Below are 15,257 nucleotides of genomic sequence, written 5' to 3' on the forward strand. Positions count from 1 at the left end.
TAGTCAAAAAATTTAAAGCAGTTTTTAAAACCATTTTTACTGAAATTTTTTTTTATCATGTTCGGTTAAATTTAAATGTTTTTACTGTATATTTTTAAATATTTTTATTGTAAAATAATATATTTTCAGACATTTGACTTGAACTTGGGTCTCGTTGGAGGGAAAATAATATGAGACAATTCTACCAAATGCACTTTTTAATATTTTAATTCACTGAAATTATTACCATATATATATATATATAATATAACAAAAATAGGGTATAATAGTGAGTCTGGATCAAAGGGTTCTGAAGCCTTAAACGGGTCATGATGCAGGCCTTAGGGTTTAATGGTTTGGGCTTGTACACGCTCCGAATTTGCTCCATTTTTTTTATATATTTCATGTATTTATATAAATATATATAATATATTTGTACGTATTTAAAAAGTATGTATAATTTATTTATACTTACATATAATATATAAAATTTATATTTTTATAAATTAAAATAATGATATAAATAGTTTATAAACGTTTTAATGTTTATGTAAGTAACACTTATTCTAAATTTTTTTATAATTCAATGTTAAAACATACACATATAACTTTACAAAATAATAATTAACCTTTCAATAATATTAGTATATCATATTTATAAAGTTATGATAATATTATTTATAAAATATATATGTTTAATATTTTAAAAATACTAATTAGGTCCAACCGATGGCTCCTGGGCTCAGGTTTTCGGGTTTTGACAAAGTCTTAATGGACAATACATAAAAGTTATAAATTTATATATAAATAAAAATTCTTGTAAATAAAAATGTCAAGAAATACATCTGGTGGAGTGTCCTCTCACCATTTTCCGGCCAAAGAGACCGAGTTTGAGTTTTTTGTACCGTATGTAATTTTTTTTTTTATAGTCTTTTTGAAAAATTTGTTAACAGTAAAAATTATATTTGATGGAATCTTCAAATGTGATGGACTATATCTGATAAATCAAAAAAATGAGGGACTAAATCCAAATAAATTACATAAAAAAATGGATCAAAAGTGATATTTATCCTCAAACTATTTATTAAAAGAATATGATTATTGTGAAAGAAATAAAATATCATGAGGGAATTCTAAGCATAGATATGTACTTTTACCTCCTTTCACTGAGCAAATAATTTTTCCATTAAAAAAAAGAAAATAATTTAAATTTGAGTTAATTTCACTTAAATCCCTTAAAAATGCTAAATTACACTTTTTTTCAAAAATATTTCAAATTATATTAAAGCCCCTCTAAAAATTCTCGATTCATGCCTGATCTCCTTTTTTTAGAATTTGAACGGAAAATACTGACTTAAGCAAAAAAAATTATATGAATTTTTAGTTTTGCCTCTCTTTTATATTCCCATATATTATTATTCTTATAAAAGGATAAATATCATATATATATATGTGTGTGTGTACATATAGATTAAGGTTAAGATCATTACAGTTTTTTTTCATAAGTACAAAATTATTACATAAAAATATTAAATAAAAGGTAAAATTAAAAATTTATCCAATTTTTTTTGCTAACATCAGTATTTTTCGTTTAAATCTAACAAAACAAGGTAAGATGTAAATTATAAATTTTCAGAGCGAATATAAATATAATTTCAAAATATTTTTACAGTAAATATAATTACAAAATATTTTTACAGGGAATTTGAGTGTAATTAACCCATAAATTTTAGTATCTTTCAATACAAAGAATACAACCTCAATAGTTAATAGTTATGGCATTTCTCTCGCCGCATTCAATCGGGCGCTAGCAACAAATTCAATTCTCAACTCAACTCTACTGACTACGCACAGAAGTTGTTTGATAGAATGCCTTTGAGGAAGCTTGTCACTTGGATATAACTGGTTTACACGTATTATCAAATGGGGTTGTCAGAAGAAGCCTTGAATTGCTTCGGATCAATGTCTGCTTTATGTGCTTGGATCAGTGCTTGATTTTTTGTATCTGAACACACAATGTTGAGTTTTTATGCAGAAATTGGTTGCCTTCAGGGCGTCCTGCAGAGCTTTTTGTGAAATGGATTTGCATGATAATTTGTATCTGGATATTTGGCAGCTGGATGGATGCTTGTTGTTATAAAGAAGTGATTGGGTTATCCAGAACGTGTTTCTGGTGGGCATTGGCCCCAATCTTTGCATATATTCGAGCTGTTTAAGCATTTGTGGTGTTTACCTACAGTTGACCGGGGAAATCAAACTCATTTCTGTATAATAGAAACTGGATTTTAGATTGGGATGTAGTTGCTGGAGGTGTTCTATCATCGGAATGGATGCCAAATGGGGATGACAAATGGTGCTCACAAAGTTTTTTGACATCCTTCCTAACAAGAATCTGGTTTCATGGAGTGCCGTGATTGCAGTGTATGCCCCATGTTTGGATGAGAAGTTTGGAGAGTTATGACCTTATAAGGAGAAATGGATTAAAACCAAATGATGTTACTTTCATTGGGGCATGCCTGTGGATGTGTAGGATATTTGGAGGAGCCAAATGAACCATTTTGATTCAATGACCAAAGATTTTGGAATTATTCCAAAGACAGACCATCTTGCCTGTATTGTTAGTAAATTTGCATGCAAAAAATAGATGAGCATATGAATTCATGAAAAGTTTTGTGTGGCAATGCCTTTTATCAGACTACACAACCAACAAAGATTTGCTGTAGGCTGGATATTCTGCTAAAGAGATTTTGAGTGTTGATCCGGATGATTCATTCAGCTCACTCATGCTATCAAAGTTGGTTGCTGATTCAAAGATATGGAATGGAATTACCAAAGTCCGGGAACTGATGAAAGAGAAGGTGTTGGAGAAGTAAGCTACTAAGCTGGATATTAGTATATTGCTGTTAGTTAAAGAACGTGTGTATGTAAATTGGTCACTTAATGGAAAGGGAAAGACAAGTTTTCTCTTGAATGATCAGAATAGTTATGATGCATATACTTAGTACATGTTGGGCTATCATCATTTGGTGGATGCTCGAGAGTTTCTGTGATAGCTTAACCCTGTTGTGATCACTTCAAAGACAATTAACGCCCCAAGTCATATCATGGCCGATTTGTCTTGGACTTCATCATCTGCATGATTTTTACTCTTGGAATCTATGGACCAGTTATTCTTGAGACTGCCTTGAGTTTCCTCTTTAGAAAGCTGGGATAGCTGCTGTGATTGCTGTAGTGTAATCATTGGATTCATGGCACTTGGCTGTTCGGATTCAGTTGGGAGGCGAGTCTTACCTTCACCAGCTGAGCTATCAGCATCACAGCTCTGACATTCTGTGCAGAAAATTACCTGCCTAAAATGGAAGAAGTCGAATACGTAAGCTAAATGTACACATCTGCCAAGGTTGAAGTGCACCATCAGTAGATAGTGGATGTTGGGACAGAGAAGGAAAGCAACATAAGTTATATATTGAGAAAAGCTCATCCGCAAAAAGCAATTATTGGATCAACAATGGAGGCCAAAACCCAGCTTATGCCAATTTTCTTACGGAGTTCCTTCAATTTTTCTACATGCATGATTTTTATGAAATTTTGACCTGAACTTCGTCGAGATTAACACCACTGTTTTGTAGGAAGGCCAGGAAGATACTGAGATTCGCGTCTGTTGGCCGATAGTGTCCACTATAGGCTGATATAGACTGAAAAGACACCAATTAAACCTTTTGATGACTTGTGTGCAGAAATTCTTACATGGATTAGGTAAAAGTAAGAAAACAACATAGCATGTAGCTGAAATCTCAGAAGTTATGTTTACTTACTAATTTATTTATTTACCTTTGCGATTTTTGGAAATGTCTATTTACTTTCAATCCATTTATTACTTCAGAGTTTCATTCTCCATGTCTCTAGTTAATCTACAATTTCTGAAATTCTGACTTTCAACATTAAATTTGCACAATATCATATGGAAATTGTGAGACCAAACCTTGAGGCTTCCACGTTCTGCTGCAAGTCTTCCTGCTGCTTGCGTGGCGCCACCTGCAAGAAAGCTGGAATGATGAAATCTTCCCTTCTTTTTCTGGAAAAAAGAATGATAAAATGAATTAGTTTGTCGTTCTGTGAAGATTTAAATAAACTCAGTGCCTGTTACCAAGCATATTAATTTCTGAAACTGATCTAACCTCTCCAGCATATAATTTTCCGGAAGTGCTCATCACAAAGATCCATTTAGAGCCTGTGACTTCCTCATTTGTGTCCAGAAGATGTCCAGTTTGCTTGTGCATCAATTGACCTCCAACTATTATGTATTCATAGCATTCCCTCTCTTTCTTGACTCAGCAATAAGCAAAGACTAATGAGAAAAGTATTAAATAGAACGAAATTCATAATTTACCATTTATATTCATATAACAGAAAATTAATAATTCCTGTTCTGTTCATATTAGGAGTCTGCGTTAATCCTTTTTACAAGACATAGTTCTTGAACTTTCCATCTCGTGTTTGACACATAATATTGTTGGATAATTTGACGCTGATGGGAATAGAGTTACAGCCAGAGTCAGTTGATTGGTGCTTACAGGTCCGAGATAGCTGATACAGTCTTGCAGAAGTCTTGATCTTGGGCATTCATCAATATTGACCCCTTTGCCATCACCAATATCCAACCTATGCCAGGTATCAATAGTAATGGTAGCATATTAAAGTGCATCATTTTATTTTGGAGATTACTGAATATATGGGTAACATGCTAGCATGGTATGACATAAAATATGGATTATATGGTTTCTTCTTGTTTCTTTGTTCGTACTTTCTTTAGCTAGTGAAGACAGAAAAACTATATGCAGTGGCTATGTGTTTTTTCACTTCCATATCATTCTGAATTTCCAAAACTTTTGGTTGCTCAATAAGAGCACCAGTAAGAAAATTAAAAGCCAAGATGCAAATATTCTCATGCTACAATCCCTACAAAGAAGTGCTGTGTTTCATATAAAACATTTGAAAGTGGATATTGCTCTGTTCATTTAGAAACATGGTAAAGATTCTGAAAAAACTGGCACTAAAAATTTGGAAATCACGAGAGACATGCTTCATTCTCTGTTATCCTGTGCATTGAAAGTTTGAATTATATTGCATGAGTTATAGCCTCACGGCCCTCACCAGTAGAAAAATGGTTGATCAGTGTGGCTTCTGCACCACTCATCAAAATAAATATGCAAATTATGACCATAACGATGCCTGGGATCAATCTGTATAGCCATAGTCAGAATGATTACAAAATCAACAGTGTGTGCTCTAAGGAATGGAAAATATTCTTTTCTGTCTGCTTACAGCTTCAATCCAGTGTTGGAAAGCCAATTTCTGAGCCTTTGCATCCTCACCTAAACCCTTCCCAACCTGTAGAAGTTTTAAATTTCATGAAGTATCAAAACTGAAGTTCTACTCAGGAATAGAAGGTGGCAGAAATCAAGATTTCATGTTTACTAGGCAAGTACGCATGCCTTTGAAGCATTTTGACTGATCCTACTCCACCGCGAAGCTGGTTTTTCAGGCTGGAAGAAGTCAAAGAAAGCAATCGTGCTGTGATTCAAACGAGCATATTCTATTGCTTGCCACCTTCATATTGTTTGTCTGGTTAGAAAATTTATCCCTATCAAATATGTTCTTTGAGTAGGGAAATTCCTAGCCTAGATCGGGTCCGGTCAAACTTGAACCAAATACACAACAACTATATTGTGATTGGTATGATTCAACCAAACCTGGTCTAGATAAGAATTTTCCATTTAAGTAAAATAGACGACATAACCCACCAAAGCCCTCCGGCTGCAAGTGCTGAATCTGCTAATTTCCGACGTGTACGATAACTCCGGTAAACCTTTTGCAGCTTCACTGCAGCTTTGATGGCCTGAAAGCAGTTCGTTTCTTGGGCTGATTGGAGATCAGACTTTGGAGCAGCTTGGTTGCTGATATCCATTTATTCACTCTACATTAAGAGGTAAGGCCATCATTTCTATATGTGTATTATTAGTTTGAGGAAACTTTGTTGGTTAAATATAGAAAAGGCCATTAAATGGTTAGTTACAACCGTTGACAAGTTAAATGATATTAAATGTTGAGTTGGGTACTTTGTTACTACTTGGCAGAAAGAACAGGACCCCAAGCTAGCTGTGTATCTCTATTGTGACTGCATGTCATAACTAGGACATTTATGTCCATTAAGTGCTCACTCACCTATACTTCCAACCCTACTCTCTAATGGTCTTGTAGATGCTGCACCCAAAGCTTAATATATCATATAGTTAGACAATTATCACATACCACACTTTTTGAAAAAGAAGGGATGTGAATCATTCACAGCGTCAGCGCATAAAAGAACCAAGTTAGCATGCATTCAGCCAAATCTATGATTTCCCTTTGTTTCTCTTCAGTCTGTTAATTATGTGAAAGTGTTGACATAAAACCGATGTCATTTCTTGTCAGCTTTGGATTCTTCTTGTAAAAGGTTTCAAAGAAATATGTGTCGAATAATTTTCGCCTTCTCTTCCTTAAAAAAGGTTGTCTAATTCGGAGGTTTCCTATGACTCCTAGTTAATAATAGAGTTGAATGAGGGTAACTGGAAGTTGTGTTCAAGTCTCTTGCCTATGTGATAATTAGCCAAACGACACTGTGGAAGTTCTCCATCAAATTAAATCAGGTGTTCGAGTGAAATGTTTCTGGCTGTCTGGAGTTAGTTCAGAAAGGTTGGTGAAAACCTACCTGATGAGACTAATACCACAATCCAATTCCCATTTTTAGGCCAAAACATTCTTGTTTGGACAGATATTTTTTCATGCTAAAACTAATATACGTTGCATGATGGATGCGCTCTGGATAATCAAGTTTCTGTAACAGGCTGATGCTCTTGTTATGGCGAGAGGGCCAAGATTGTATGCAGTGATACCATCCGTTGCACTTCGCTTACGGTCGAAGAGCTTGAATGGATTATAAGCTCTAAGTCTTTTTTTTTTCTAGTGGGTGCCTTATCAAAAATAAAACCGTGAGGATCATGAAGCCATAGTTATTTGAAAATTACCAATACCCTCAGAGTTTAACAAAAATATGTCTCCTGAAAACATGAAAAAAAGGTATCAATTTTAAGGTTTTCTCCACTCAAATAATCGGCATTCATCTTTTCCTAGACTGCGCCTTGTATCTGTTCATGTGTTTTGACATGTGCGCATATAATTTTTCTATATGGAAGGTATTGGAAGTTGTCGCTGATGGTTCACCCAGACAAATGCTCTCACCCTCAAGCTCACCAAGCATTTGTTAAGTTGAACAAAGCATTTAAGGATTTACAAGATCCTGATAAGGTGAGTGTTAGGACATTTTCTTGCTCTGTTTCGAAGTTTGAAATGTTTCCTGCTTGTTGCCATACTAATAAATGGATTGATTCGTATTCTGGACGATTCAGATTGTGGCGAAGAGATATACTTCACATAATAAATATTCCTCTGTGTTACATCTGTGACTTGTCTGAATATCTGGTGAAGAAAATTGTCAGTAGTCATAGAGTTAAAGAATTTATGCTTTTCACTTCACAATTTACAAAGATTTCAGTACGGGAAAATTTCATATGACAGAAGCTAGCTTTTGTCATCTTTGCTAGTCCTAAAATCTTTAATATTAAATAAGGAAATAAAACAGGAGACTAGTTACTAATTATTAGTTGGATTAATTATGAGAATCAGAGCTGGTTTGAACTGAAATAAAGGTTCTTGAATAATCCATCAGCATGGTTTAACTTTTGTCCTTAGTGAATATGGTTATGTCAACTTTACATGGAAACGAAATGTGAGAACCTCTCTTGTTTCATTGGAATTGTATATTCACCTCCTTTTGGAGCTATAGTAACCTTTGTTTTCCTATTATTATCTATATTACCAATCAGGTTCGTCTTTCTCCTATCTTAATATATATGCCTTTACTGTAATGTAAGTGCCATTCGACCACTCTCTTTTACTTCTATTTTAGCTTGAGTTTAATAATCTTCTTAAATCATTAGAAACTTGCAAATTGATCAGCAATATTCTTTTCTTAAGTGCATTTCGGAGAGGTTTCTTGAATTTGAAGTATTTTCGCTGTTTCTTATGTCTGCATCGAAATATTCTTGTTTATGATGTATCATTGGTATATTGGTTATGCCCTTCGACTGGAGTATTCTATGAGCTACGGTTTGAGTCACAGGTTTACACTGTGGCACCCAATGATTTTCCCTGTACTTTTCTCATATCCTAGTTTCTTTCACAATTCTGTCCTAATGCATATTACAGGATATGGAGGCAATATCTGATTTTGTTTGCCCATAACACATATAGCATATAATTATGAAATGGTATCAATTTACTTGAAAAATCATTTTCCAGTTCTATGTATAACAAGCATTTTATTTTGATATATTGATAAGCGAGCATTTATGATATCAAATTATGTGATTAGTGTAGGTGATCTATACTCGTTATTGGAGGATTGAGGGCCTGGGGCTTGAATTTGGTTTGTCAAAATTTGTGCGAACTAAATTAATCTCATATTCTTATGAATTGTGTGGAATTCAAAAGGGTTAAGTAGAAATTTGAACGCTGGACTGAAACACACATTGGCTGTTACTATGATGCATTTTAACAACATTTGATTGGCATGACAAAATATGGTGGTCTGTAAAATTCATACAAAATTTTAGATATATGACATCGAAAAGTTTTGAAAAGCAATCCTTGAAACGAAACCCACGCAATGAATAAATTGAGAATAAATTTGCCAAAAGGTTGGAGAAACTGTTCTCCAATTTAGGCATTCTTAACTATTCTGCATCCGTCGTATTCTTGGAGGCTTAAAAAATTTATGTACTTGTTCTTTTCAAATTAGAGTGGTGAGAACGTGGAGCTTTTTATGGAAATTATAACAGACTTTTGGTTTTGAAGTGTACAAAGAGGAATACAATGGTCTTTCGACTTTTTAAATTTTCAAACATGAGAAAATTGACAGAGAGGAATTGTATAGGAACATAGAATACCTTTTAAGATAGAAGAAGAGGGAAAGAGAGAAATGGATCAATACATAGGTTGCAATTTGGTTCTAAATGATGGTAAGGTGCATTATCTTAGCCCGTGTGTTGAGTACGAGGTTATTTAGGCAAGCACACATGGCAAATCAATGGCAGACTTAGGGTCGCTCAAGCTTTAATAAACGAGTATACATCGATTGAATGACAGACTTAGGGTCGCTCAAGCTTTAATAAACGAGTATAGACCGATTGCTGCTCATGTTCTGATTCTTTTTCTTTTTGTCGTTTTCAGGCTGCCATTAAATTGAAGTTGAAGATGCCTCAACACGAGAGAAGAAGTTTTCATCATGTGAGACATTTGCAGCTATCTAATGTAAAGATACTTGGTTGTAAAATAGAATACTTTATGCAAGGGAGCTTTGTATATTTTGTTGTAAATTATCCAAACAAATGAAAATTTTCTTCCAAGAGAAAGAAAAATTGTTGCCTGATTCCATATAAATCATAATCAAGCCTTCGAAAATTTTCTTCCAAGAGAAAGAAAAATTGTTGCCTGATTCCATATAAATCATAATCAAGCCTTCGCAATAGAACTCGTTGTATTTCAAAAGCTGATAATCAAATGTTAAAATTCACAAGTACCGGCCTTTTGCCTTGAAGAACATAATAATTGAAACAACACTGCTGAACAAGAACAATCAATTATAGCACCTATGTATTAGCAAATTAATGTTATTATAGCGCCTATGTATTAGCAAACTTATTAACATTAAATGTGGGATTTTATTATTTATATATGCATTTATTATTGATTGATTTTTATCATCTATTAATCTATTGTATTTATATATATATATATATATATATATATATATTTTAAGGATGTTTTTTACAAAAATTGAGCAATTTTGACTCAATTCTAATTTCTAGAATTTTGAATTTTTTTGTTAGAGTAATAGATCAAATGAATAAGAATTTATCCTACTTTAATCTTCTAAAGAAAAATTTATCGTCCTTTAATTGTATGTATTGTTTTATACATTAATCAAAACAAAAATTATACCTAAACTGCTTATATACAAGTCAGAGACAAACTATACATAACTAATATAAATAATATTATTCACTTAATTATTTAAATTAAAACAATAAATTACAATTAGGTGACTCCCTTATTTTTCTTCTATTAAGATGTTTTAGAATTTTGATTTCATTATTAATTATTGATAAATATATCCATTGTTGCTTTAAATTTGAAAGTTATACTTTTTGCAAATTGAATACAATAAGCTAATAAGTGCATTTATTAATATGCAATTGCAGTTAATTTAGACCATCAATATTAAATATGATAAATTACCGTTGGCGCCCCCAAACTTTTCATGGACTAAGCTTAAAACAAAGCATACCAGCCCAGTTAGCCCATCAACAAGGAGGTCAAGCCCACAAACTTTCTTTTTGTTTTACTGAACTGGCAGCCTCAAGAAATGAGCTCATTTCAGTCGGACACATATTATTTCACCATTATTATCACTTTAGTTCAAATTTTTTCGTTTATTTCATCCATAAATCATTAACGACTGAAGCATCGATGTGCTGACCTTTGTTATGTAGGGTTAGTTCCTGTTGAACTTGGGATTTTCCTTTAAGATTCTTCACCTTGTGGTGTGGCAAAAGATTTGGTACGGATCATTGACACCGTATGTGGGAACTTGAGCTTAAGAGGCGAGAAATGGCTAATTCAATAAATGGAGGTGATAATGGATCCTATTAGGGAAACACTTCCCTACCCGCTGCACAGGTCCTACCATTCCACTTGGAAATACAACTGCAGGAGACGCTAATGCTCCCATTCCAAATCCAACCTTAGGAGCCACCAATGCTCCAGCTGCAGCTCTCGATCAAATAGCTGATCTACTGCTACGAACCCTTTCTGTTGTGAGCAACTTCGTTAATTCATCATGAAGACCATCAACTCAACCCTCCACGGTTCTCAAGCTAGCGGAGCAGGACCTCCATCCCAACTGGCAAGAGGTGGAACACGAGGAAGCCAAGGCGTTGAAGAGCAGATTCCTGTCGGGCTCCCAGCGGGATCAATCCACGCCTCCTGACTTTTGCCAGTAAGTAAGGAACCACCTTACATCCCCCTGGATTATGGGAATCACTGAAGAAAGAGATGGTCAAGCTTAATCAGCAAGTGACAAAAGAGACAATATCTGCTGAGCGTGACATTTCTTTCGATGAGCACATCACGGTAGAGGAACTCTCGCTCATTTTCTAGCACATTCGCACTTACATGCTTATTATGGTACCACTAATCTACTTGCACATATCTGTAAGTTTGAAAAGCATAGGTATACTGAAGGCATTTAATGTGGTCCTTTCCTTACTATGCTATTGAATTTTTTCCAAAAATGATTCGACCAACTTCCAGCTGGATGAGTTAGATCTTTTGAAAACATTAGCTACCTTTTCCAGCACTAATTCCCTAGCAGCAAGAAGTATCGAAAATCCGCTATCAGTCTTTTCGGGGTGAAGCAGAAAGAGAACGAGATTCTAAGAGCCTACGTTCAGCAGTTCAACACAACCATCTTTGAGGTCCCAACAACTTACCAGGAGGAACTGGTCAGTGCATTCACCCAAAGGCTCCATAGAAGCCCTCTTTCTGAGTATCTAGCGAAAAAACTAGTAACCGACTTCCTAGCCATGTTGGCTCGGGCTGGAAAATACATGAATATAGAGGGTGTCTGGCTAGTGAAGAAGAGCAATCATGATAAGCGAGGGAGAACGAGTTGTCTTCCTCCAGCAGGAGCAGGGAGAGCCAGAGGATGCTTCAATTCCATTGTTCCAAAGAACGAACGCTACACCCTGCTCATTACCAGCCGGGCTAGAATGCTCTTGACAATTGACCAACATGCTGCCTTACAATGGCCTAATGGCTCAGAAGAAGGTCCCTAGCTCGTGAAATCTAAATATTTTTGAAGATATCACAGAGAGTAAAGGCACGAGATCAACTGGTGCCGCCAGCTGAGGCAAGAGATAATAAGGCTTATACAAGCCAGCTAACTTAAAAAGTACATAGACAAAGAATAAAGGTCCAAGTAAAAGGAAGAACGCTCCCGCCGCCACAACTCGTGCAAGAGCAAGGAACAAGCATGGGATCTTAGAAGCCTTTCTTGACCATGGAATGTTTCTAACCTTAGAAAGTTTTATTCTTGAAATCCCTAATCTCTATCTACACTATCCTTGTAATCAAGCATTATATTATATTAATAAAGTTAATTCTTGCTTCCTATCTTTATATTAATAAAGGTAATTCTTGATTCCTATCTTGTGTTACTTGCAGAATCAGTTTTCAGTTGCTAACTAAATCTAAATAAGTCGTCGCCACCAGCTGACACATATTTTTACATGAGTTATTCTTAGCTGGCATACGCTTTTACGTAAGATTTCACCAGTCAGCACACGCTCCTAATAAGTCACCACCAATCCGCCACCCTCCTAATAAGTCGCCCCTAGCTGGCGCACACTTCGAATAAGTCAATCAGCTAGTGTACGCACTTACAGAAGTTGCCACCAGCTGGTGCACGCATGAACCACTACTAGTTAGCGCACGCATCCAACTCAGCCATCACCAACTAGCATATACAACATGGAAGCAACTACTAGTGACTCAGTCACTTTAGTTTCGAACCGCCTTTTTACTTGAGTTATATCCTTACTGATTTACTGTGAGATATTCTCCTGCTAACAAAATCATATTTTCCTCTCAAAGGACAGGAGTAACTAAAACAAGTAGGCATGCATCAGCTGGGAAAAGTACGTCAATATTCCCTGCCCTATCGCGGAAACAACAAAGCATAGCAGAAAATTCAAGTAGCCAAGTTAATTAAAAAAAAAAACCCTTAGATCCACACACTCTAGTTCCTTTAGGTAGAAGGATTCACCTATTAAAGTCCTTCGACCGGTCAGCATTACTCAACAAACCCAGCGGGATTTGTCCTACTAATGAGCATGAAAGGTCCCTTATTTTTGCAGGATGTCCTGCGCACACCAACAGTCTAGTTCTACGATTTCCACTCCTGGAGTGGAAGGCAAGGGGAGGAAGTGACGATGCCCCCTAAACTTTTTATGGATTAATCCTAAACCAAGGCACACCAGCCCAATGAACCTATCAGTAGGGAGGTTAGACCCACAAACTTACTTTCCATTTCACTAAATTGGCAGGTCCAAGAAATGAGCCCATTTTAGTCGGACACATGATCATATAGCTTGCCAACTATAATAGGACAGATCATCATAAAAATCACTGGTGGTTCCTTATAAATCGATGGAAAATGAGTTGGGAATCCATAAGTAATCAATTCTCAAATTTTCAGGCAGACATGGCAAGACTCAATTCACATAATGTATCTCAATCAAATTAAGTATACATCATAAATGAATTTTTCTAAATGATAGCCAACTCAAAGGGCTTTCCAACAACATACAACACCCTATAACAACCCCCTACCCTGCTCTATAAATGCCTGTAAAAAGAGGTCTTATACATTTATTTGATAACATCAACCCTCATTTTCAAACTCTCACTTATTCTCTCGATTTTTAAGTTGTTTTGAGCCTATATTTTGCAATTCACACGAATATTTATCACTCTCACATCATATTTCACCATGATTCTCACTTTAGTTCATGTTTTTCCTTTCATTTCTTCAATAAATTGTTATTGATTTAAGTATTAGAGTGCTAACTTTTATTTTGTAGAGGAAATCCTATGATTAATCCTCATTAATCATAGGATTTTTCTTAAAGATCCTTCGACATTGTAGTATGGGAAAAAAATATAATACACATCAACCATATTTAGTTATTGATTCTATTATCATATATATATATATATATATAATCAAAGAGGGAAGGATCATGTTTGGTCAACCTATACTCAATATTTTCATTAGTTGATTATTGATTAATTCTTATTAGTTATTATATGATTTTAAAGAAAGTGAATGTCTTAAATTAGCAATTAATATTTTAATATTGTAAGCACTCCATAAAAATACGCTAGGTTGTAAAGAACATATTATTAGGGGTTTAGATTTCTATAATTTTGCATCAAAATTGATAACCTTATTTAAATATTTCTTAATTTATCTCCCATTTTTCAAAACCCTAAATTGGGATTTCAAATTTTAGAACCTTATAAATAGGGGTTAAATTGTGTTGAAAGACACCATGATTTTGGACTTTTTATTTCTCTCTAAAATCTTGACCTTCTTTTCATTAATATTGATAGTCGTTCACTGGATCATGTATTTGCCATTTAAAATAATTTTCAAGTAAGAGCTATTCAAATATATGATTCATATAAATTTAATGAACAAATCAATTTCAAGACATTATTTTTAAGGTGCTCTATCATTTCTAAATATTTTGTTTGTGTTTTTAGTTTTAATTATTCTGTCTTTTAAAAAATACCTACGTCATTGTAGGTTTTTTTTAATTATGATGTGTTCATTCGTATAAACTTTATTTTATATAATATTTTTTCACAAATTTTCTTTATGATGTAGTCTTATCATGCAATTTCCAATTTGTAAGTTTTACTCTTTATTTCTGTTATAAAATATAATACTGACACATATATTGGGTTTCTTCTTTTAATTTTAACATAGAGCTTCATATTTTTGTTTTGATAAATTATATTTTGCCATTCGAATTATACTCATTTTTATACTTTGATATATATATATTTTTTTGTGTCGATTTCTTATCTCAACTTTGCGAAATTTGTACTTTACCATACATGATCCTTTTTATGCTGATTTTTTTATCGAAAAAACATAACATGCTATCCATATGTGAAAAATATCACGTCACATGATCCTTAAATACCACAATGATCATTGTATGTAATTTCTTTTTACAAAAAACTTGGTGGAAAGATAGTTACAAATGGCAAAGTGCAAAATTTTGTAAAATTGAGAAGAAAAGTTGACACAAAAAAAAAAGTATAGATGTCAAATTATAAAAATGATTATTGTTTGGATGGTACAATATAACTTATCCCCTTTTCTTTTTTGTCGATCACAGTTTTTATTGAATTTGTATTTAATTAAAATAGTATGCATTTTTAACCATTTTATTACCTTTTAGTTGTTTAATGTATAAGGTAAATTACAACGACCTTTCTTATGTTTGGCATAATTACAAATACCGCCTAGTTATTTGAAAATTACC

General features: G+C 34.0%; 2 protein-coding genes and 1 long non-coding RNA gene across 3 annotated transcripts; 2 read left to right on the plus strand and 1 right to left on the minus strand.

Annotated features, from left to right (window-relative positions):
• LOC105161059 (IQ domain-containing protein IQM3-like) lies at positions 1,663-5,970 on the minus strand. Its single transcript, XM_011078627.2, has 9 exons — positions 5,784-5,970; positions 5,475-5,589; positions 5,305-5,370; positions 5,134-5,222; positions 4,554-4,641; positions 4,158-4,304; positions 3,962-4,054; positions 3,573-3,674; positions 1,663-3,325 (listed from the first exon to the last, which is right to left on the minus strand). Exons 1-9 carry the CDS (start codon positions 5,945-5,947, stop codon positions 3,077-3,079), a joined length of 1,113 nt encoding a protein of 370 aa, XP_011076929.1. The 5' UTR covers positions 5,948-5,970; the 3' UTR covers positions 1,663-3,076.
• On the plus strand, positions 4,528-5,954 carry LOC110011923. Its single transcript, XR_002287019.1, has 3 exons — positions 4,528-4,650; positions 5,307-5,607; positions 5,858-5,954. It is a non-coding gene; the product is annotated as an uncharacterized LOC110011923 (long non-coding RNA).
• LOC110011922 (dnaJ homolog subfamily C member 14-like) lies at positions 6,937-9,486 on the plus strand. Its single transcript, XM_020693588.1, has 3 exons — positions 6,937-7,098; positions 7,215-7,326; positions 9,310-9,486. Exons 1-3 carry the CDS (start codon positions 7,073-7,075, stop codon positions 9,469-9,471), a joined length of 300 nt encoding a protein of 99 aa, XP_020549247.1. The 5' UTR covers positions 6,937-7,072; the 3' UTR covers positions 9,472-9,486.

Source organism: Sesamum indicum, linkage group LG4 (assembly GCF_000512975.1).
Source record: "Sesamum indicum cultivar Zhongzhi No. 13 linkage group LG4, S_indicum_v1.0, whole genome shotgun sequence".
Lineage (NCBI taxonomy): Eukaryota > Viridiplantae > Streptophyta > Magnoliopsida > Lamiales > Pedaliaceae > Sesamum > Sesamum indicum.